Below are 26,114 nucleotides of genomic sequence, written 5' to 3'. Positions count from 1 at the left end.
TATCAGCAGGACAATGTAACATGCCACGCAGCTCGCAGTGCACATTTGTGGTCCGTAAATATGCAAGATGATTTTATCGTACTCTTCTGGCCACCAAACATCCCTAATATAATTCCAGCCGAGAATCTGTGGGAGCATCTCGAACGGGCTGTTTGTACCATGGATAATGAACCGAAAATTCTAGCGCATCTGGCCGCGGCATTGGAGTCTGCGTGGCTCCACACCCCTGTCAGTACCTCCAAGAACTTGATTTACTCCCTTCCTGCATGGCTCCCGCTGCAAAAGGCGGTCGTTGAGGCTTTTGACAAGTGGTCACATTAATGTGACTGGACAGTGTATCCGTAGCATTACCTGCACCAATGATGTCAACACCACTTAAATTAAACACTGGCTTTTATAAGTGGCAAACATCAGTGTAACAAAACAAGTAATTATTTCACAAATGTCATGTGTAACACTCTAAATGCAATCGAATAGAATGATAATCGTCCTATGTGCAGAAGAGTCAGTTTGGTCAAAGTGCCTGTTCGCATTCACATTCTCTCACGCGTCCGCCCTTTTCGCAGTTGGCAGTACGACGTAACCAGGCCACAAGACGGATTTTATCAAAAAATTAAAGGTGACCAGACGTGGTCTTGTGAATCTGACCTAGAAACTAAGCAACGACTCAGCCACTAGAATACTACTTTACCACCACAACTGAAAAAAGCGAAATAGGTCAGAGGCACTGTGGAAACAATGTTGGTTTGTTCCCGGTGTTTTTCATGACAACATCCTTGCATAAAATTTGCCTAGCATGTACGATGTAGCCGGCCGCTGTCACCTAGCGGTCCTAGGCGCTTCAGATCGTAACCGCACTGCTGCTACGGTCGCAGGTTCGAATCCTGCCTCGGGTATGGATGTGTGTGATGTCCTTAGGTTGGTTAGGTTTAAGTAGTTCTAATTCTAGGGGACTGATGACCTCAGATGTTAAGTCCCATAGTGCTTAGAGCCATTTGAACTATTCGAATGTACGATGTAGGGTTACGGAAATGTCTCGCAAACAGCTGCAATTAGAAAAGTGCTGCAGTCAGCGAAAGACGACCTTAATTTGAGAGTGCCCAGTGTATTCGAAGTGCCACGCGAATGTGGTGAAATGTACTTAGGGTACACAATCCACAGTGCACGAACACTGCACTGAACATGTACTGATTTGACAAAAGTCATAGGATACATCCTAATATCGTGTCGGAACTCCTTCTGCTCAGCTTAGTGCAGGAACTCGTCGTGGTATGGAGTTAACAAGTCGTTGGAAGAGCCCTGCAGAAATATTGCATCATGCAGCCTCAATAGCCGTCTATAATTACGAAAGTGTTACTGGTGTAGGATTTTGTGCACAAACTCATCTTCGCTTACGTCCCATAAATGATCGATGGGATTCATGTCAGGCAATTTGGGTTGTCAAACCATTCACTCAGATTGTCCAGAATGGTCTTCAAACAAGTCGCCAACAGTGGTGTCCTGGTGACATGGCGTATTGTCATCTACAAAAATTCCGTCGTTGTCTGGGATTGTGACGTCCATTAATGGCTGAAAATGGTGTCCAAGTAGCCGAACATAACTATTTACAGTCAATGATCCACATAAACACAGCCCACACCATTATGAAGCCACCACCAACTTGAACAATGTCTTGTTGACGACTTGGGTCAGGCTTTGTGGGGTCTGCACCACACTCGAACCGTACCATCAGCTCTCACCAACTAAAATTCCCTAACTATTTCTGTAATGGAATAGCTTATGCAGCTAACTCCAACTACCATTCCGTGATGAAAGCCTGTTAATACCCATCGAGCGGCCATAATCAAATCAGAAACCTTTTCACATGGATCACCTGAATACAAATGATGGCTCCTACAGTGCACTGCCCTTTTACACCTTGTGCAGACTGTATTACCGCCATCTGTATGTGTGCATATCGCTATCCCATGACTTTTCCACCTCATTGTAGCCGACACATTAAGTTCTTGTCTGTAAAGTTCACACAGCGGGCCGTAACCTTACGAAGACGCGTAAGATCAGTTCTGAAGACACTAAATTCGTGTCTCATGCTTCGTCTTCATGGGGTTCTACAGCCAAATAATCACTACAATTTCACACGTCCACCAGCACATTTACTAGGGACGGGGATGTAATCTCCGTGGAGCCTGGCGACGGGTGCTGGACACTGGGTAGTTGAGAAAGTTGAGCGAGAACAACGGCTCTGGAGAGGTGGTGAACAAGTGCAGGCTTGGACAGGAAGCAGAAGTTCAACTGACACAGAGGTAAAATACTGAATCACTTCTACTCTATTAGATGAGTGTGAATAGGTGGAAAATACTGAGAAAGTTTTGCGAAGAGAAGGATGTAGTAATAGAGAACTGGAGAACATAGTTTTCGATTGGAGACTGGTGAGGGACACTCTGCAACGTAATGAGCCAGAACATTATGACCACTGTTCAATGCAAGGTTTAATTTCACCTGGTGGCGTTGCGGGAACGTGACGCTATGAGGAGTGTATACCGTATTTTACGGCCTACGAGAAGCACTTATTTTCGAAAAATTACCTCCAAAATTCAGGAGCGTCTTGTAGTCAAAATTAATATAAGATGTCCATTGTTTGGTTTAAAATTCTTACCAATCTTATAAATGGCCAAATATTCGATGCCGTGGGAAACCTGTCTCTATCTGGCAGCGTTGTATTCAATTAGGCAGCAGGAGTGCACCCATGCGATGAACCTAAGTTGCGGCGATTCACAAGCTTGTTAGCACTGTCTCCCTGCCGCCTCGCCGTCACAAACGCAGAACACTGTCTAGCTTATGACGCGTCATTGCAGTCTACGGTGCCAGTGAACTTGAGAATTGAAAGTAATTTGTGTTATTGGTAACAGTACAATATTTTTGTTAGTGGCTAGCTTCGCAACCGAAAAAAATAAAAGGTATTCGTATGAAGTGGGCCATCAATTGAAAGGAATAGCATATGTAGAAGAACATGAAAACAGAGCAGCTAAGCGGCATTTCGGCTCTCCATCAACAGGAAAAACCATTAGCGACTGGCGGGCTAGTAAAGAAGAACTGAAGACAAGAGGAAGACTAAATGTGCAAACACATGACTGAATGCAAAATGACGAGAACTAGAAGATGGCGTATTGAAATGGATTCAAAGAGACTGTCAAAATGGCAGTGGAGTACAAAAATGATTTAGATGCACACTCGTAAGTTAGCGCTACAGTGGAACTTCAGACTTTAAGGGTGGAGTTGGTTGGTGATACAGGTTTATGAAGCGTCATGAACTTAGCATGCGAACCAAAGCCAAAATATATCAGAAAATGCCACAAGAGTATGAAGAGAAAATATTGTATTTCTATCGCATCATTATTCAACATCGAAAGAAAACCAGTATGGAAATAAGCCAGACAGCGAATATGGACGAAATTTCTCTGACATTTGATGTGCTGAGTAACAGAACTGTTGCCATGAAAGGTGCTAACACTGTAACTATAAAAACAAGTAGACATGAAAAAATGCGCTACGCTGTTGTTGTACTGACGGTACTAAACTTAATCCAATGATCATTTTCAAGTGCAAAACAATGCCAAAATCTCCTGAAACATCGTCAGGTGTTGTTCATGTCCATGACGAGATTAGTATGAAATCATGGATCAATAAAGTGTGGGAGAGAAGGAAAGGTGCTTTAAGAATGGTTCTCTTCTTGTGCCAGATCAGTTTAGCCGGCATTTGCAAAATTCTGTGGAAGAGAAATTGATACAAAGAAGTACAGAAGTTGCTGTTATTCGGGGAGGACTTGCTTCACGATTTCAACCTCTTGATACCTCGACAAAAGAAAAAAAAAGTTTAAATCGTATGTCAGAGAGAAATGGAACAATTGGATGATGAACGAAACTCAACACGAATTCAAGCTGAAGGGACCTTTAAAAAGACTTGTAATCAAACAAGTGTGTCAGTGGATGAAATAGTCGTGATCTTTAGTGAGAGAAGACATTATTGTTAAATCTGTCAAGATTCTCGATAGCATTGAAGACTATATTATACACGAAAAGGACAATGATGACGACGAAGAGAAAGAAAAAGAAGAAGAAGAAGAAGAAAAAGAAGAAGAAGAGGAAAGTTCACATGACGATTTTCAGGGATTTTAAAGGTTAGTTGGGTTCTATAAATTATGAATGTTTTTAGTCTATCTTTGCAATGTAATAATAAAAATTGTAAAAATATTTTTAAAAAATTGGTTAAATATTAAGTTGCGTCTAATAGTCCGTAAAATGTGGTATGTGTACCCAGAACAGAAACTATTGGGAAATCATTCTAATGCCGACACAGGCCGCAAATGGGAAAACCATTGATATAAGCGACTTTGACAAAGGGCAGATTGTTATGAGTCTGAATCTCGGACCGGGCATCTTGGAAAAGGCATAGCTGCTCAGTTGCATTTCGGGCTCCTGTCATCATCAATTATGGAAAGTAATTGAAGGACGGTGAAACAACGAGTAGGCGACGAGGCATTGGTAGTGTACGGCTCATAACAGAACGCTGTGATATGAGGCCTAAGTCGTACGTTTTCCTACGCGTGGAAATTTATCGCAGCGCGCTGCAGAATACGGCTGTATCTTTCATTTTCCGAAACAGGTCGCGGAACGCTGCGTGAAACGTTTTCCTAGGTACGGGCGGTGCCTGTCAAAAGATAATTAATTAAAGTGATGTTCTTTTATAATTTGACACGCATGCATGATAGAGTGATACGAGAACTACCTCTGACATCATCTTTTTTTAATTCAATGGAAATGTTGTGCCACTGAAATAGAGATATGTTTAAGTTTTTAAGAAAAGTTGGTTTTTCACACTACTATATATTTATTACGCCACATCTCCTAAACTATGTGTTGTACAGTAACATAAATTTGTAGTTGCCTTTAGTAACATATGTCGATAACGTGTACAAGCTTTCTGGTCAATAAACTAGTTAGTAACACTCAGCAGCGCTGGATTAGCCGAGCGGTCTCAGGCGCTGCAGTTATGGACTGTCCGGCAGGTCCTGGCGGTGGTTCGAATCCTCCCTCGGGCATGTGTGTGTGTGTGTGTGTGTGTGTGTGTGTGTGTGTGTTTGTTTGTCCTTAGGATAATTTAGGTTAAGTACTGTGTAAGCTTAGTGACTGATGACCTTAGCAGTTAAGTCCCATAAGACTTCACAAACATTTGAACTAGTTAGTAACAGTTAAGTTATAAATTGATATCTTACGTGTAATGCGGAATTTTTAGCAAAGCACCATCCGATATGTAGTAAGTGACAAATTATTTCAGTTTACATTGTGTGTGTGTGTGTGTGTGTGTGTGTGTGTGTGTGTGTGTGTTCAAAAAATGGTTCAAATGGCTCTGAGCACTATGGGACTTAACTTCTAAGGTCATCAGTCCCCTAGAACTTAGAACTACTTAAACCTAACTAACCTAAGGACATCACACACATCCATGCCCGAGGCAGGATTCGTACCTGCGACCGTAGCGGACGCGCGGTTCCAGACTGTAGCGCCTTTAACCACTTGGTCACCACGGCCGGCTTGTGTGTATGTGTGTGCTTGTGTGGGAGGGGGGGGGGAGGAGGTGAAAGAGAGAAAAAGTTTCAGAAAGGTTTTAATTTACTGTTACTATTAGTTGGAGATCGGTGGGTGCTACACTTTCTCCAATATGAGAGCAGTATTGTGTGGTTCAATGGCGCGACGCGAGTTCTATCATTCTACGAGGAACATTGTGCTAGGCGCAGGGCAGTGCGGCGCTACAGTACTAGCGGAGGCAGCGAAGGCCGAACGTGCAGCGCACGCACGATCTAAAATGCTGTAAATCTGGCACTCAAAAAACTACATGGAATTTAGGGAAGACGCGAAAGACTGTATGATATTTGGAAGGGCACTGTAGAAGCGTAAAGCAGTCAGACAAATGTTCTTCCATCGTGAAGAAGGAGCGTATAACATTTTACTAACAAAACATTTGCCCGACTACGCGGAGGAATGCCTCGTCCCACTGCCTTATAACGCAGAATTATCAGTACTTAATGAAGTGCCTAAGCACAGCATGATACCCTTTGTAGATGTACGTGATTACACCAAAGCAGAGGGGTAAAATGTGAGGTGTGGCTCCACTATTTACTTCAACGAATACGTTCATAGTACTGATCACAATGACAACATCTAACTCGTCATAACAATGATTAAAGACTCAGAACAAATATATTTATAAACCTAATTACTTGTTTCATTCATTTTTCTTACGATTTGTGCCCAAATGTACTCGTTTTCCGTTTGGTGTCTCAACTCAGCATCAGGAATGTTCCACAAAATATGCTATTCAGATACCAACTCGAAAGCTGCTCATCCTCTGAGGCAGAGAAGCGGTCGGCCAACATTTCTGATGAATGTTTCAATAGTTAGATCGGAACAATTAGCTTCTCCGATGGTGCCTGTGTGCAGAAAACAAATACTGCAGGTGCCATCTAGTAGTTGGATCCCGCTCTGTCCTACTTACCCCCTCCACCAACCAAGCAAATCACTGCGACGTGTGGCACAACTCCTCCAGAAGCACGCAAGCATTTTTCGTAGGTGGAGACTACAGCGGCACTGCGTTGTACGCACTCCAGGAAAACGATCTGGCATGTTGCTTTGTGCGAGTGGGGAGCGCGGTCTCGCTTCCCGCTCTGTAAAGATATGCGGCAGTCTGTGGCAGATCTGACGACAGGGCCATATGGTGGTACAGGTAAAAGTGCTTCGGTGGTCACTGTTCAGTGCACGACGATTACAATGGACACAGGATCATCGAGACTGGCCGGTGGATCAATGAAAACGTGTTGGCTGGTCAGGTGAATCACGTTTCTTCTTCCAATAGATGTGTGGTCGTATCCGGACAAGCCGTCATCCGGGTGGACGGCTGCTCGGAACATGCACCACAGCGCGGATGCAGGTCGACGGGGGGCAGCCCGTATTTTGCCATGCGAGACATTCACCTGATATTTTATGGGATCTGTCGCACTAATCGATGGCACCATGACAGCTTTGGACTGTGCGAACATTATTGCGGGCCATCGGCATCCTTTCATGCTTGATGTCTTCCTTGAGTCGATGGCACCTTCTTCCACGATGGCTGTCCGTAAAACGAGGCCAAGACCGTGCGACAGTGGGAAGCTACCGGCCGACAGCTCTGCGCCCACCACCCACCACCCCGTAATTTACGGCAAGTGTGTGACCTGTACGTACCAAATACCTCCGGAAATCCTATCAAAGATTTGTAGAAGACATGCCACGCAAATCGCTGTTCTATTGCATTCCAAATATGAACCAACAAGTCACTAAACAAAAGGTCCTAAGTTTTAGCTTTTCATTGAAAGATCTCAGTACTGGGACGTTCTTATACGAGGCGAAATACTGATTTTTCTAACGCGGAAACCAGTAAAGGTTATTTTGTCCATTTTGAAATGTGTTTTCGTCACTGTAGCTAGTCAATATTCTCAGTTCCCTTAAGAGTTTTCATACATTTCATTGTCAACCTTCTGGTATGCTGAAAATTTCCCAGCGTTTCTCCGACTCACCGAACTGAAAAAGGTCTATTTGGAGTTTGTTATTTGTTATTTCTCGAATTTTTGCATTCTTTGGATGTCTCAAACGCTAAGCGACGATTTTGAGTCGCTTATTATTCACGCGCAATCCTTGGTCAGAGTAGTTTTGTCACTGGAAGATGTGTTGGTTTTGTCATCGCTGCTTGGCAGCGAGAAGCGCGGGAGTTCCATCGTTTGAGCAGTAGCCAGACAGACGCCGAGCAGAGGACTCGTGGCAATGTAGATGTAAAGTGAAGTGCATCTATGTTTAAGTAAAATGATTTGTATTTGAATGTTGTGAGATGGAGGATAAATATCTGATTAGCGATTTAGAATGAAAAGACTATGAAGAGGAATGAGGCTAATATTGGCAGTACTTTTGCAAGTAGTTAGATTCATTGCTGACTGAGATATCCATATCAGGGACGTTTAGATATTTCATTAAAGATCGAGTAATTTTCACTTAAGGTATCTTTCGTGTTTATTAATAATTTGTTCCATCGTTTGAGTAGTAGCCAGACAGACGCCGAGCAGAGGACTCGTGGCAATGTAGATGTAAAGTGAAGTGCACCTATGTTTAAGTAAAATGATTTGTATTTGAATGTTGTGAGATGGAGGAGGAATATTTGATTAGCGATTTAGAATGAAAAGACTATGAAGAGGAATGAGGCTAATATTGGCAGTACTTTTGCAAGTAGTTAGATTCATTGTTGAATGAGATATCCATGTCAGGGACGTTTAGATATTTCATTAAAGATTGAGTAATTTTCACTTAAGGTATCTTTCGTGTTTATTAATAATTTGTCTAACATTTGTAAGAGTAAGAGTTTGATACAATATTGCCTATTGTCAATGTTAATGAGTGTTGTAACATAAATTTCGTGCAAGTAATAATGTATCAGATAGTTTAAAAACAGTTTGTTGAAAGAACATTTCATCTAAGACCTTTGTCCACATCCTCTCATTTTTATTTAAGGGAATGTCTCAGGCAATGACGTGTATAAAATAATTTATTTATTGTCTGGAGCATTGCACTAAGCTCTCAGCGACTGTTGTTAGAGATTTTCAGCCGGCGCACAGAGAGCAGCAAGCGCCGCGTTTCCAAGCAATTACATTATGAGGTAAGATATTTTCACTTCACGATCAGTTTGCTACGAAAATTATCAACGCACAGGGACCATTTCATGAACAGCATTATTAGACATATCACTAACGCACACGGACACTTTGTTTAATTAAAGAGATGAATAGTAATATTCGGGATTTAATCAGTTTGCAGCTTTTTTATAAAGATTATAAAACACGGCCAAATTCATGCTATATTCTCGCAGGCAGATATATTTGCTTTCTCTCGCAGATGGAAATGCACAAAGTCACTAAACGGTAAACAACAGACAAGTTACAACCAATCAACCAAGCCAGTACGAAATCTGAAAGTAAATAAAAACAATTGCATTAAAGGAAACTTTCAGAACGAATTTCAGATATTTGAGACTGAATTAGTCGAAACACGTAAGTCTAGTAGGTTGACGGCCTTTGTCTCACGTGGCTCTGAAAGTGAACTTAGGCTGGTGAACCTAACATACAACTTATGAGGTTGGAGATGGGGAAACAATCATAGGACAACAGTTGCTTGTAACATTAACACACTACCCATTCACATTAATGTTAAAGTAGCTCTCTCCCCCCCCCCCCCCCCCCACTCTCAGACCCCCACCCCGATCAAACCAGGGGTCCTAAAACGTCTGTGTCGGGTGTTCACGGAACACCTTGTGAACAACGTTCGCACGTACGCCATCACGTATGAACAACATTTCTATTCGTTGCTACAGTGACGCAGTCTCCAGCAAGGTAAGCAATATTTTAATGAGGAAGTCCACATACTGCACCCCAATTAATCTTTGTGGTACCATGTATGGCCCTATTAATCTGTCGCCAAGTACGCTTGCCCATATGTTAATGGAAAATCGGTGTTGATGCATTCATACCTGAATTGCTTGGTGATTTACATCTACCCATACATGCTGGCAATAGAAATTCACAGCACTATATCTTGTGCACCTTGCTTCATAGGTAAATAAAATCTGGACGTGAGCAGTGGATCTGCGGCACGATTCTACAACAGCCATTGGCAAAACCGCCAACTGCCATGATGATCCTGTGGCCTTAGGGCCTGAACGCGCTGCGGATGATATGGGTGCAGCAATTGTTCAGGAAGTACTCCCCAGATAAGAGAGTGAGATATGCCTTCTGCTGCTGCTTCTAATCGTCGCATACTGTTCTCAGGAGTTTCTTGCACCGAACATAGCACACGATCCTCCGTCAGGCGTGTGGACCGTGCGGGACCTTCCAGTGTCAGTTTTCCGAGATGCAAGGGTACCTGTGCCCCTCATACACTGAAAACGTCAGCCGACCAGCTTATCAGAGGGCACTCTGTCCTGTGGAAATTTTCAGCGTAGGTGTAAAGTTCTCGTAGCTAAACCATAACAGAATATCATATACGTCACTCCACTTGTCGAGTAGTAGCCTTCCATTGGTAACAATTGGTGGACGAAAGAAAATGTAAATGTACTGCACCATTTGTACCTAAAAACAGCGCAATAACATTAAAAACATAAGTGAATCTGGTTTTGGAAGAAGGTGAAACACCATTGTATGTACGATGAGGCTCACAAACACGACGGAAACTAACGTAGCCTTACCGAAATTAGAAACAAAATAGTTGTTATTATCATACAGCGCCATGGAACCACAATTCTTTCCGTCGATCGACCGGCACTATAGGAGCGCGGGCGACAATAATTGTCGTCGCGGCCGAAGTTCCGTTACTCGGATCACATCATTGTTACTCGGATTTCAGTTTTGATTCGAAATTAAAATAATTCTGGATGATAACGTCTTCCTTTATAAAAAATAAAAAAAAATGTCGCGGGCTGCAGGGAGAAGGCACGGGGACTCCCATGCGCATCACTGGCCACAACTTGCCGACCGCTGCTCTAAAAGGACTGCGATTATGCCGAAAACCGCTTTATTTTCTACCTTAAAAAGTATAGTATTATAATATTTTTGGTTTTCCTTGAGTAGGTGAGTTGCAAACTATTTAAAAATTTGTTAATGAGACATTACTAGAAACCTCTTGGGATACGAGAAACACTGCACAATAATTTAGAATTGATGACTGGTGTTGTCTGCAGAACGAGGCATGATGCAAAAGTTGGTACCTCAAGATGGCACCACAAGTAAAGACACACCTTGCCAAACGCAGCAACGAATCGGAGGCATCACCGTAGACACGTCTCCTGGTGCTTCCTTACGTCGTTGCAGTGTGAAAGCTATTTGCACGAATGGAAAAAAATTGCAACACCAAAAATAATCAATATAGAGAATGAAATGTCGGAAATACATTTGTCTAGGTAACACTGCAAGATCACAGGTTGATGTGAGAACGCGATAAGCCATTGGAAATGTGAAATGCTGTCACATTGATAACAGGTGTAACTACCAGAATGTTGAATGCAAGTATGGGTGCTGGATGTTAAGATTGTGGGATGGAGTTCCATGCCTGTTGCACTTGATCAGTTAATACAGAGACACTGGAGTTGTCGTCCGATGATGTCCTATATGTGCTCGACTGGAAACAGATGTTACAACAACGGTATGTGGGCGAATGTAATCCTGTTGGGAACGCGTTCAAATGGTTCAAATGGCTCTGAGCACTATGGGACTCAACTGCTGTGGTCATCAGTCCCCTAGAACTTAGAACTACTTAAACCCAACTAACCTAAGGACATCACACACATCCATGCCCGAGGCAGGATTCGAACCTGCGACCGTAGCAGTCACACAGTTCCGGACTGCGCGCCTAGAACCGCGAGACCACCGCGGCCGGCAGAACGCGTTCCATGAATGGCAGTACAACAGGTCGAATCAACAGATTGACGTACAGATTTGCAGTCAGGGTGTGTGGGATAACCAGGAGAGTGCTTCTGCTGTCACACTAAAACATCAGACCATAACTCCAGGTGTGTATACAGTGTGTCTTGCACGCGGACAGGTTGGTTGCACACCCTCAGCTGGCCGCCTCCTAACCAACACGCAGGCATCACTGGCGTGGAGGTAGAACCAGTTTTCATCAAAAAACACAAGAGACCTCCATTCTGCCCGCCAGTGAGCTCTCGCTAGAGGCCACTGAAGTGGGAAATGGGGGCGGTTTGGGGTCAGCGGAATGCACGAACAGGGCGTCTGGCTCGGAGCTATCCTTGAAGTAACTGATTTGCAACAGTTCGTTGGGTCACTGTGGTGCCAGTTGCTGCTCAGATTGCTGCTGCAGACGCAGTGCGATGCGCCAGAGCCACAGGCAAACCCAATGGTCTTCCCTCTCGGTGGTGGCACATAACTATCCGGAGCCCGATCTTCTCGTGGCCACTCCTGGCGCCAGTCATGTGCAGTGGCTACATTCCCGCCAAGTCTTTCTGCAATATCGCGGAAGGAACATCTAGTTTCTTGTAGCCCTATTACACGACCTCGTTAAATTCAGTGAGTGTTGAAAACGGCATCTTTGTTGCCTTGAAGACGTTTTCAACTAACAGCAACTCACAAAGTTCAGTCTCAAAAGTAACTAACGCTCACGACTGTTATAGCGCGTATTAAAAGCAAACCTGATTTGCATCCTCTTAGCGGCGGAACTACCGCCACTCTTATGCGACTGGTGAGAAATTTGAATAGACGACACTTTTCAGTTGTAGAAATACGCTTATCAATTTTCGGTTATGTCTGACATCTTCTTCTTGGTGTTGCGACTTTTTTTCCGTCAATGTACGTCCGAGAGCAGTGCCACTCTGACCGTTGTCTATGTAATCAGTGATGAAATGTAATCATCGCTTACGACGACATTGTTCTCATAACACAGATTTGACCACGTGCGACTAGAACATATATACTGAATATTATGTCATGTCAGAGACAAATAATTGGACTCTGATGTCAAACTATCACTCTGTAATAAAGTGCCAAATGTCCTAAGTGTCAGAGGCAGCATCAGTTTCGTGTCATCTGTGTGAACACTGCTCGTCTTCAAATTTAAGTATTTACCACGTTCAAGTTTTAAGAAATTACTAGTAATTTGTTACCTTGTTGTAGTATTCGATCTATCTCCCCTTGAACTAGACTTGTTGCAATACACTACTACGTCTCCAGTCGAAAGACACGGAGTGCTCCAAAATGAAACTGCATTAGGCTCACACCTACGAGTCACTGGATTCTGAGCATGATTTGTTCGTTTGTGGCTCAGGACGAAATGTGTTGGCGAACAGAAAACGAAGAACGCAAGGATCGAGGTATGCCGGCCGGAGTGGCCGAGAGGTTCTAGGCACTTCAGTCTGGAACCGCGTGACCGCTACGGTCGCAGGTCCGAATCCTGCCTCGGGCATGTGTGTGTGTGTGTGTGTGTGTGTGTTGTCCTTTGGTTAGTTAGGTTTACGTAGTTCTAAGTTCTAATGGACTGATGACCGCAGATGTTAAGTCCCATAGTGCTCAGAGCCATTTGAACCATTTTATCGAGGTGTGATCAACATCTGAGCACGCATGGAGCAAATCCATCTCAGGCTAATGTGAGGAAGTTGGTCACTGTATCATGTTATAGCTCCTTACTTTCCTTTCCTCTCTTTCTTTCACCGAATCACTCCACTGTTCTTCAGTCAATAACGTATCATAAACGCAGAGAGTTGAGGACCACACATTCACACAGAACTGACACAGAATATCCATAGAAACTGTTTCAAATTGTTACTCAATTAAATTACAAAATGTACTGACCCGGTACAAAAAAGTAGTCGTTTGCATAAGTAACACTGACGCAACTGTTTTAGATGATATTGTTTGGTTTTCTACAAATTTTTAGACCCTCTCTTGAGAACAGCTGGAACATTTACTTTGCTTATGGACAGCAGATCTCTTTTACAGCGCTTTGTGAATAAACGCACCGTACAAAGTACTAACCACCGCCTGGAGATACCTCGCTCATTCCGTGTAATGCACCTCTACTTGGCCCTGATAATAGCCTCAATTCAGCGAGAAAGAGTGTCTCCAAGTCTCTTCAAATATGTTATATTCATCTGAAGGCACTCTAGTCCGATTCACCTACGACGACGGTTCGCGTAGGTCGAGGAGGAGGAGGAGATTAGTATTAACCCTCCCGTCGACAACAAGGTCATTACCGACAGAGCACAAGCTCGGATTAAGGAAGGATGGAGGAGGAAAGCGGCAGTGCCCTTTCAAAGGAACAATGTCTTAAGCGATTCAGGGAATCACAGAAAACCTAAATCACGATTCAAAAGCTGCGACATGAACGTGAACAGAATAGTAATCCGAAAATGAAGAATAAATTTATTTCACGTTTATGATCAGAAATATTGCAGGGCCTCAGACTACCGGTTTCGGTCAGGAAATACCATCTTCAGATCTGCAGCAAAACACAAATACAACTAGTGGATGTGCTACAACTTAAAATAATAAAATAGTCCATGACGAAAAGAGTTACTGAAATATATGTGAAAATTATGCGCTTTCAATATGACGAGGAATACTTATTTATAAAAAAGAATGTCCTAATGTACTGGAGACGTAGCGGCATGGTCGCACAGGGTAGTCGCGTGGTCTTAGGCGACTTGTCACGGCTCGCACGCCTCCAGCCCCCCCCCCCCTCCCCCCCCCTTCCCCCCGTCAGAGGTTCGAGTCCTCCGTCGGGCATGGGTGTGTGTGTGTGTGTTGTCCTTAGCATATGTTAGTTTAAGTTAGATTAAGTAGTGTGTAAGCTTGGGTGCGGATGACCTCAGCAGTTTGGTCCCATAGAACTTACCACAAATTTCCATAGTGGCATCGTCAAATGTTAAACACAAAATCAGCACCAGCATCGTCATACGTGTATAAAATATGGTATATACTATAGTCTTCTTGGCAGCAGTGGGACTGTTCAAAACAAACTGCCGTACAGAAGCCACAAAATGTTTGTCTCGCAAGCTCATCAGATGTCGCTACTGTATGCGTGCACATGTTCTTCAATGATGTAACTATGCGATATAAGTAAAAAGATGAATACAATTAGTAAAGACTGTAGTATGCTTACCAGATGTAAAAGTCATTTTAGTAATAAAATCCAGTAACTTAAGACATGACAAAAGTTAGATTGTTTACAACGAGAAAGTTAAGCGATAATAATTCTGATACGCTCCGGTGGCAAATTATGGATGAAAATATAAAGGCGTAAGTATAATAATATAAAAAGACAAAAACAAAGATCGAAAGAAGTCCAATGAATGAAAACATACTGTAGCAAATAATCAGCGCTCTCTGTTGACGCTACTGACAGAATGCCGCATAGGCGAGGCGTGGTTAGAGGAACGCAACCGCCAGCACGGCCCTCGTACTCTGCGACGCGCCGTTCCAAGAAAAGAATGATAAATCCCAGTACCAGTCCATTAACAGGATTATCTAGTTAGTGAAACATGTTATACAAACCGAGAAGGGAGATGAAAACACTTGTCTTACACGCTCAACGTGAGAAAAACGAAACGAGTTTGTAAAGCACTCTATACTATGTCGTTTCTCTTGCGTTCCGCATGTACCTCGAGTGTTTTCTTGTCCCTTCTCTGTTTATGTAACATGTTTCACTAGCTAAATAATCTTGTTAATGAACTGGTACTGGGATTTATCATTCTTTTCTTGGAACGGCTTGTCGCAGGGTACGAGGGGCCCCCTGGCGGTTACGTTCGCCCAACCACTTCTGGCTTAATTCTGTCGGTAGTGTCAACAGAGCCCGTTGATTGCAAAGGCCAACGAATTTTTTTTTAAAAAGCTTTTTTACTTTTGCAGCTGATCTTTATAGATTTTTACGAGTTGAATCCAAACCTTGCCTTAGCTGTTTTGTACCACCCATAGTTTTCGAGCAATATGCTTTTTTATTATATAGTATAAAAATCTTATGCTATACGGTAAACGGGGAAATTAATGAAACGCTTTGTTACAACATAAGCATTTACAGTAAGCTACCTAAAACAATGATATGTGTTAATAGAGGTTTCACTTGTCAGTTGGAACTGGTTTGTATTTTCTGTCTCTTTTTTCTTTGAAGCTTCTTTTGTAGCTTTTTCTACGATAGGTCGCTTGCTGAACTTCTCGGTGAAGTGACCAACAGTGGTGCCCCATCATGTTGGTAGCGTTTTTCCATCACTTTAATGTCCTGGTGAAAAAGCTCTCCTTGCCCCTCACTAGCATCTCCCATATTGTCCGGTAAGTACTCACGGTGACTGTTCAAAAAGTGAACTTTCAAGCTCATTAAATATCCTGAAGTTTTAAACTTCTTTAACATTGTAGCTATAATAGAAACACATTATGGGTCTTTTTCATGTCCTAAGAACTTTCTAACGATTTGCTTGAATGATACCCATGTTTCTTTCTCATTAAAGGTGATTGTGGATTCAATGTTAACATCAAACATCAATTTTCTAATGTCAGATCCGACAAAGACGCCTTTTTTTAGTTTAGCTTCTGAAAGGTGTGGAAACTTTTGGCAGAGATACTTAAAACATGGTCTATATTTAGGCAAAGCCTTTACAAACTGTTTCATTGCTTTATATGTAGAAGTGGCAGGACCTACAAGGTTTTTGCGTAAATGGTTTAAAGACCCCCTCACACAAGAAACATGGACATTTGGTAAAGCCACCTTGCTGACCAAGGAGCATGCATGTTACTTTTAGATTGCCACATATCATCCAACCATGAGCTGAATAGCCTATTTTATTTAGCACTATTTCTAGGTTTTCATAGCTTTCTTTCATACTTACAGAATGTCCAACAGGTGTAGAAGCATACATATTACCATTGTGTAAAAAAAACAGCCTTGAAACTAGTTTTGGGTGAATCAATAAACAGCCTCCAGTCTTCCTTTTTGTATTCAAGACCAAACTCATTCATCAGACCGGGAATGTCTGAGCAGTGCCCGCATCTCGTGGTCGTGCGGTAGCGTTCTCGCTTCCCACGCCCGGGTTCCCGGGTTCGATTCCCGGCGGGGTCAGGGATTTTCTCTGCCTCGTGGTGGCTGGGTGTTGTGTGCTGTCATTATGTTAGTTAGGTTTACCTAGTTCTAAGTTCTAGGCGACTGATGACCTCAGCAGTTGAGTCGCATAGTGCTCAGAGCCATTTGAACCATTTTTTTTGTCTGAGCAGTACACAAAATCACCTTCTTGTTGAAAGAACTTGGAAAACTCCTGCTCTCTCTTTCTATACATGTATATGTGGTTCCAACTGCCAATAAGTTCTTTTCTATTAATTTAGAGCCAAGCAATTCAGCTTTTTCTTTCGTTAAGCCCAGATCCCGAACCAAATCGTTAAGCTCGGTCTGAGTAAACAATGTGGGCTTTAGACTTTCTGAATTACAATGGAATTCATCATCTGGTTCATGTAAATCAGACTGTACATCAGAAAATACTTCCGTTGGAACAGAATTTAAATCATCTGGTGATTCAGGAACTGGCAAGTCTGCACCAGGCCCTACTGGTCGGGTGGCAGACGGAAGGTTAGGGTAGATTATTACCTTCTTGTTTTTCGAATTATGACCAGTAATATCAACACTGCAAAAGTAGCAATCATTGGAATTATTTCTTGGCTCCCTCCATATTATAGGAACATAAAATCCAAAGGCTTTTTTTCTCCTTTTTGAACCATTTTGTAAGATCTTCAACACACACATAACATACCTTATGTGGAACCCAAGATTTGTCTTGATCACCAAGTTTAGACCCAAAGTATGACAGATAAAACTTTTTCACATAGTCTGTAATGTTTCTCTGGTGTTTTGTAATCACAAATTCACCACAACAGCAAATGTTTTTCAGCAGTGCTAACAACGTCATCTACATTCATTACACCGCCTTTTTAAATTATTTTAACTATACAGGGTGATTCAAAAAGAATACCACAACTTTAAAAATGTGTATTTAATGAAAGAAACATAATATAACCTTCTGTTATACATCATTACAAAGAGTATTTAAAAAGGTTTTTTTTCACTCAAAAACAAGTTCAAAGATGTTCAATATGGCCCCCTCCAGACAGTCGAGCAATATCAACCCGATACTCCGACTCGTTCCACACTCTCTGTAGCATATCAGGCGTAACAGTTTGGATAGCTGCTGTTATTTCTCGTATCAAATCATCAATGGTGGCTGGGAGAGGTGGCCGAAACACTATATCCTTAACATACCCCCACAAGAAAAAATCGCAGGGGGTAAGATCAGGGCTTCTTGGAGGCCAGTGATGAAGTGGTCTGTCACGGGCTGCCTGGCGGCCGATCCATCGCCTCGGGTAGTTGACGTTCAGGTAGTTACGGACAGATAAGTGCCAATGTGGTGGCGCTCCATCCTGCTGAAATATGAATTGTTGTGCTTCTTGTTCGAGCTGAGGGAACAGCCAATTCTCTAACATCTCCATCACATTTTCATCACTCGTTCTCGGCCGTCCAGAACTTTTCCCTTTGCACAAACACCCATTCTCTGTAAACTGTTTATACCAACGTTTAATACACCACCTATCAGGAGGTTTAACACCATACTTCGTTCGAAATGCACGCTGAACAACTGTCGTCGATTCACTTCTGCCGTACTCAATAACACAAAAAGCTTTCTGTTGAGTGGTCGCCATCTTAGCATCAACTGACGCTGACGCTTAGTCAACAGCGCCTCAAGCGAACAAATGTACAACTAAATGAAACTTTATAGCTCCCTTATTTCGCCGACAGATAGTGCTTAGCTCTGCCTTTTGTCGTTGCAGAGTTTTAAATTCCTAAAGTTGTGGTATTCTTTTTGAATCACCCTGTATAAAAGCTGTTAAATTATTTAAAAAATCGCTTAACTTAATATATTTAACTGTAAAATGTGAAGATATGGCGGTTAATACTGTTTTCTAAGTATCATATTTGGATTTCCCACCCAAAAAAACATAAGAATAAGGTATTTTCAGCAAAAAAGTTCTTCCATCGTTGGCCTATGTTATTTGCTACAACATGTTTTCATTCAATGGGCTTATTTCACTCTTTGTTTCTGTCACTTTTAAATTATTCTGTGTACTCTGTAAGCTGGTTATTACTTACGCCTTTATATATTCGTCCATAATTTGCCGCTGGAGAGTATCAGAATTATTTTCGCTTATCTATTTCGTTTCTAGCAACCTAAATTTGATCGTGTCTTAATTTATTGGATTTCATTACTGTAATGGCTTTTACACCTGACAAGTGAACTTCAGACGTTACTAATTGTTTCTTCTTTTTATGGTATATCGTATAATTACAACACTGAAGAATATGTATATGCATACAGTAGTGACATCTGGTGAGCTTGCGAGACAAACATCTTGTGGCTGCTACACGGCAGTTTGTTTTTAACAGTAGCACTGCTGACAAGATGACTGTAGCATATACCATATTTTATACATGCATGACGATGCTGGTGCTGATTTTGTGTTTAACATTTGACGATATCACCATGGCTCCAGTACATTACGACATGCTTTTCTATAAAACAGGTATGCCTCGTCATATTTAAAGTGCATAAGTTTCACATGTATTTCAGTAATACTTTTCGTCATGATCTATTTTATTGTTTTAAGCTGTAGACATCCACTAGTTATATTTGTGTTTTGCCGCAAATTCGAAGATCGTCATTGCTGACCCAAACCGGTACTCTGGGGAGCTACAATATTTGTGAACATAGACGTGAAATACATAAATTTACTCTAAAACAGGATGGCCGGATGCGTGTTTGAACCGTCGTCCTGCCGAATACGAGTCTAGTAGGGTAACCACTGCGCTACCCCACTCGGTCGTGCAGGTCGGGGCTTCGACGGAGTTTGATTTATTGCCGGCTCCAAGCGACAGTTGCGGTGCTCGCATACACGTGCTATGCGTTTGAAGAAAGCTTTTATCCTGTATATTATGTCTCTCGCTTGCTTAAATGGAATTTTTTGCTTAACCACTAACACGAGAGTTGATAATTTGCAACAAACAGCTACGAGATTCAATTCAGAGCGTTCAGAACACTGGTGAACGGTCATTGGCTGTCGAAGAGTGCCAACAAGCCTTAACTCCACCTCCATCTTTCGTGATTCCAGCTGGAAGTGTTGATTAGATCCCGTAGAGTTTCTGAATTCTTCTGGGCCTGCAGAGTTATAGATCTCGTGTGAGGACATTATATATTTACTAACCCAAAATGCTGCTAGACAAAAACTTTTTATTACGCTATTAGTTTTACTGCTGTAAGCTTATTTCGGCTTCATGGCCATTATGAGGCTCAGAAACATATGCAGTTGTTAGTGCTTATATCTGTATTCATTTGTAACTAATAACTGTTTTATGCATATGTTTCGTGGTACTTTCTTCCTGACACATCGTTAACGCTTTCACTATCTAATACCTTGTACTACTCCGAATCGTAGGTATAGCGCAGACAAAATTGAAGATGTGTAATGTCTCAGCAGGAATTCGTTGCTGAGCAATATTCGTTAACAGGTATTTAATATTTTCCGTACGTTTAACAGCTTGATTTGACATCGAAGTCAACGGTTTTATATGGTTACATAATTAGATTTTTCACCTATGGAGTTTTGCGTGGTTGTAGCAAATTCTTTGCTAATGTTTTATCCATTGTCGTGTTCTGTAGTTTCAGTAAAGTTGTGAATATAATTTTTATGTTTTAAGTCGGTATCTTCGTTAAAAATTTTGTCTAGCTGTTTGTGCCTGTGTATACTGATTTCTATTTCTTCTAAACAACCCTTTATTGAGCCCTTTGGTGCTATGTGCAAAATTTGCATCGCATTTTCGATTTGGTTTACACTGTGGCTTTCTGTTCCTATGTATTTGAATTCTGTGAATAGGTTTGTGGCACTGTTTACGGTATGATCTAGGTATGTAATTTTGAAAATTCTGCCTGTTTGGCTTATGTAGAATTTTTGACAATAATTACAATGTGAAGCAGATCGAAAATTCGATGAAAATCCTCCACATAACAACAAAGGACCCAATAATGAATTATATGGAATAAATAGAAATCTGCATAAACACGCGTAAATATCGAGACAAAATTTTTGACGAACAAACTGACTAATTTAAAAATGATACAACCTTACTGAAATCACAAAACGCAATAACGCATAAAACAGGGAAAGACAAAAGCAACGAACATTAGCAAAGATTTATTACTACCGTACATAACTCCATAGATGAACAAGCTCATTATGCAACCACATAAAATCGTTGACTTAGTTGTAGAATAAAGCTGTCAAACTTACAAAGAATATTAAGCACATCTTAATGAATATTGCGTAGCAACAAATTTCACATCGTAGATATTACAATATTACATCTTTATAAATTCGTGTGTGCTACACCTACGATCCAGCAGTATATATATATATATATATATATATATATATATATATATATATATATATATATATATATATATATATATATATATATATACTACAAAAAACCAAGATACATGCACCACCAACTCCATATGTTTCTGAGCTTCATAATGGCCATGGAATAAGCTAACAGTTGTAAGAAATAACTTCGCAATAAAAAGTCTTTGAATATAGCAGAGTTTTGACTTACTAAACATACAAGATTCCGTAGAGCTACCAAATGACGGTGAGGTTGGTTGCTACGTTACACCCACTGTTCCAAATGGTCACAGACATTTGCCATACGATTACGTTCAATGATTCATCGAGCCACTCGAGGACGCCTGACAAACGTGAGTTCGTTCAAATGGTTCAAATGGCTCTGAGCGCTATGGGATTTAACATCTGAGGTCTTCAGTCCCCTAGAACTTAGAACTACTGAAACCTAACTAACCTAAGGACATCACACACATCCATGCCCAAGGCAGGATTCGAACCTGCGACCGTAGCGGTCACGCGGTTCCGGACTGAAGCGCCTAGAGCCGCTCGGCCACCGCGGCCGCCGTGAGTTTGTCATGTAAACCTTTTGATGAAAACAGAGTTGTAAGTATAACATTTTTACCGTCCTAGAAAAACTTCTGTATGTTTCTTTTATGCATCATTCGCCCTCAATAAAGGAATGTTTTTATCTAATTGCGATAATCCCCATTTTAGAAAATTGCGATAATTGTAATTGTCAGTATCCGCATAGAGGAGGGAACTTTGGAGATGGTTAAAGACTCTGAAGAGACTTATCGTAGATGCAGGCGCAAAATCCGACAGGGATGTGTAACATCCAACACACCCGATCAATCATATTTAAAATAGAAGCGTGTTATAAAGTTTATTGCGCATTACTTACCCGTAAATGTTGTGTTATCATTTTGGGCTTCTTCAGCTTTCGCAATTTCACACAAATATGCATCTATGAGATCCCTCTTCTTCCCTGGAACATATGTGGCCTTGTGGTCTTCGATACGTTTCTGGAAAAGAGTAAAGGATTTTTGTTAAATATAATTGTGTAGGTTTTTACGACTTGAGTCACTTAACATAAACCGAGCGAGGTGGCGCAGTGGTTAGCACACTGGACTCGCATTCGGGAGGACGACGGTTCAATCCCGTCTCCAGCCATCCTGATTTAGGTTTTCCGTGATTTCCCTAAATCACTTTAGGCAAATGCCGGGATGGTTCCTTTGAAAGGGCACGGCCGATTTCCTTCCCAATCCTTCCCTAACCCGAGCATGAGCTCCGTTTCTAATGACCTCGTTGTCGACGGGACATTAAACACTAACCACCACCACCGCTTCATAATGTGAACAAACTATGCTGGAGAAACCAAAAGAATGCCACTGCAACCGTGTCCGAAACCTTGGTTTCTCCAGGACAACCGTTTTCTTTTCCTTTGTTTACATTATGACGTGGTACGATACTCAGAAAACTTTTGTGTCAACAGTGAATAAATACGTGTCTCTGGGTGTATGGTATTGATACCAATACGAGAAAGATGAAAATATCTTTCAGAAATGTAATGGAAGAATTTTTTCCTTTTACTTATAATTATACGGCCTTGCCAGGAACATCTGCGAGTTTTGTAACCCAATGTACATGAGCAATCACCTTCAACATCTTTTGTTCACCAACAAACTGTTTCGTTTTGATGACGACGCTATGTTATTATACCAGAAAGTCTCTCGTATTTAATACGAAGCAATGGTGGGAATTTGATTTTAACGTGTGATAAAGAATGAGGGCATTGGTTGTGACACTGGATCCGAATTCAGAGAGGTGGGCTTACATGCCTCGAGCGGTCAGTTTTGTTTGGACTTTCCATCAGATTTTCTAAATTATTTCATGCAGTTGGCAGGATGATTAAGGGACAAGTCCACAATCAATGTATTACATCATCCTTCTCCAGTACGTCTAGTGGCCAGTCTCACTTATCCCATTGTGTGGGGAACATGAAACCTAACATTCCTTCCCTTTCACCTGCATCTGCTTGTATACTCTGCAAAACACTGTCAGGGGCATGAAAGACAGTTTCTTTTATCGCTATACACTCAGACAGAGAGCATGGAAAGAATTATTATTACTACAGTCCCTTTTTCTTTATTATTATTTCATTCTCCTTTAGGGGCAGTCTGGCAATGGCTGTTTCAACTTTCTAGGCATAGGATTGCAATTTAATTAGAAGAGATTACAACATTAAAGAATTAAATAAAGCGGGTAGGAGAAGTGATTCAGCTTAAAACAGGGGAGAAAGGACCCATCTCGGCAAAATAACGGAAACTGTTCTTAGTATTTCACTAAAAAATAAATGTCTGTAATAAAAAGTCGTTCCCTAAAAATTTATATTTACCAGACAGTTAATGGACCAGAATTCACATAAGCATGGCAAACACTCATTTTAAGTTAGTGAAAGGAAATAAAGAAATATAGATTGTAGAGAAGATTTTAGGAAGTAGACCGACAGGACAGAAATAGTCCCATACTCAGGGAATAAGTGTAGGGGGAGGAGATTCAGGAAACTTGCATTTCTGTTCGTGGCAATATCCTAGTGGAGGTGGTCTGGCATAAAGATGGTAGTAACATTTAAATTAATAAGTAATATAGAAGTATATAACCGTGAAGAAAAAAATAGACGAAATTAGTAAAAAACAAGTAGTCTTATATCGGCATAGCCACAGAATGAGTCGTAGAAGATAGACAAGAAAGTAGAGTAGTCTGAGAAATTAAAATGCAAATCCAAACGGCTTAGCAAAGTGGAAATTGGCTTAAATATGCACGAAGCTGAACACAGAACAAAATATAGAAAAATAGTAATAGATGGGACAGTATCCAAGCCAAATCTGTTCCAAAAATTCTGGGTAGAAAATGGACAACGCAAGAGAGGAAAGAAGGAAGTGAACAGAAGGTGTATTGCAGAAGCCTCAAGCTAACTTAGTGGCTTGAAAGTCGTGCTTTGCAACCTGTAACAATAGCAGAAGAAGTAAACAACAGATGGTTGTTTAATATAAGTACTGTGCCGTTTCTTGCGTATGTTTAACTTACATTCATTTATTTTGCAATCTGCATGCGGTGATGGTGAGGTTCTGTGTTGTTTCGGAGATGGCGATACTACTGACAATGCTAGTGGAGACGGCAGTGTTGTTTGTTATGCATGAAAACCAATGTGATACAAACACCGTCATATATTCGACAGAGCGCAGATTTTTGACTAGAGCTATGATGTACAGTATGTGTTTTGCGGCACAGCTATGCACTTTTGGAGGAAGACCTGCTCACGATCTTTTACAACTTCACACAATTCGTAGTCTGCTGCCAGAAAATAACAGAAGTAACGTGATGACCTGGTTTAAGAAGGGTTGAGTTGTTAAGGAGTGAACTTAAAACTACGCGCAGTATTATCAGTAAAAACACAATATTGTTTTTGAGCTATTCTATCTAATAGTACTAAATAGCAGATGTGTTGTGTGTGTGTATGTACGTGTTTATGTAAGTGCGAAAACCCTTTGTGGCTAAGATATTTAGGTAGTGTTCCTTTGTTGTTGTGTGAATGCCGGACCTGAAATTTCCTGAGAATAATTCGAATTGGGAACCCATTTATCATCATTACAAGATAGTAGTGAAGCAAATCTGATGAAGTGCACTTTGTTTGTATGGGTTGCATACATTCAGGAGCAAGAATACATTCAGGGGTAAACTATCCCCTTCCCCTTAACCTATTGTTATGCTAATTCATTTATAACAGCCAACCCATCCCCTTCCTCATCCCATCTCTCTGGGAAAAGAGAAGCCTGTACTGGGGCACTTTTTTGTCACCCCTTTTCAGTTCAGTTCTGGGCCACTTTTCCCCATCATGAGAGAAACTCCCAACCCTCCCCTCCACTCCTCCACTTCTCCCTCCCTACCCCCACTTCCCCTCCCCTTCTTCCACTTGAGAGTTAGCAGGAGAAAAGACTCAGTCTGTGCTGTGCTGCTAGAAAGAAGGATCACATGACAATAAATTCAGATCAGAGTACATTATATTATAGAGCACATATTGTTGATATATAAAATTCAGTTTGCATATTTTTTATTTAGTCAGTTTGCAGGAGATAGTTCACCAACCTTCCGTATCCCCATTCCCCCAGCAAGAATGCTTCCCAGCGAACCCCCTTGTAACCTCCCCCCAGTTTTGCACCGAACTAAATTATTTGCATATGCTGTAGGTGAAGTTATATTTTAATTATTTTAGCATAATATATATCTTTCCTCCTTGTCATGAGACTCATTGTTGTCCACTTCCGTTATTGTGAAAACTACTAAATGATAACATCTCCTTTCTTAAATGCTGGAATTTATTAATTAAAGCACTCAATTTATTAACATTTATGAACATCAAACACTGTGTGCCATTCATCCACTCATCTCTGGGCTTGCTACCAAGCAACCTCTCTCTCTAGCCTCTCACACCTGACTTCCACCCACGAACTCCAACACTCAACTACTGCTACGCACTCGCACATTGTTGACTGCACTCCAGTCTTTGCTTAAACCATGTGTGATATCTGCATAGTGCATAACCGATACTACACAAGGGTACTGTATCCTTACATATCCCCACCAAAATAATACTTTAATATGAAAAAATGTAATAGTGATATTAGATTTGAATATTAACGTAGAAAAATATATAGAAAGACAAAAAAGGAAAAAAATTGTAAAATTACATTATTTAGTAAAACTGTTTGCTTGTTAATGGAGAACCTCAAGTCATTAAAAATAATTCTCATTTGTGTAAGGAAAATGGTGTTTAAGAAATTCAAGTATCCCTTAATCACAGTACATTAATCAAATTATATCATTAAATCACTCACTAATTAGCAACAAGATAAGTCAGGTTAATCGCAAATGCTTGTCCACACTGCATAATGTCATTGAATTAACATAGCAACATGAAACATAATGCTGTAACGTCCCAAATAAATAGCATGGCTAACTGTGATACACGAATAACAAGTGTCTATTAGCT

The 26,114-nt window shown here is 41.2% G+C and overlaps 1 protein-coding gene across 1 annotated transcript in view; it reads right to left on the bottom strand.

Moving 5' to 3' along the window:
- LOC126452442 (methyl farnesoate epoxidase-like) overlaps positions 1-26,114 on the bottom strand; it is a 329,711-nt gene that overhangs the window by 133,415 nt on the left and 170,182 nt on the right. Inside the window, exon 5 of the mRNA XM_050091072.1 lies at positions 21,966-22,086. Coding sequence (XP_049947029.1) covers positions 21,966-22,086 — 121 coding nt within the window. The remainder of the gene's footprint in view (positions 1-21,965; positions 22,087-26,114) is intronic.

Source organism: Schistocerca serialis, unplaced genomic scaffold (genome assembly GCF_023864345.2).
Source record: "Schistocerca serialis cubense isolate TAMUIC-IGC-003099 unplaced genomic scaffold, iqSchSeri2.2 HiC_scaffold_863, whole genome shotgun sequence".
Taxonomy (NCBI): Eukaryota; Metazoa; Arthropoda; class Insecta; order Orthoptera; family Acrididae; genus Schistocerca; species Schistocerca serialis.
Note: the sequence above shows the minus strand (reverse complement) of the source record. Positions and strands in the feature narration are given on the sequence as shown.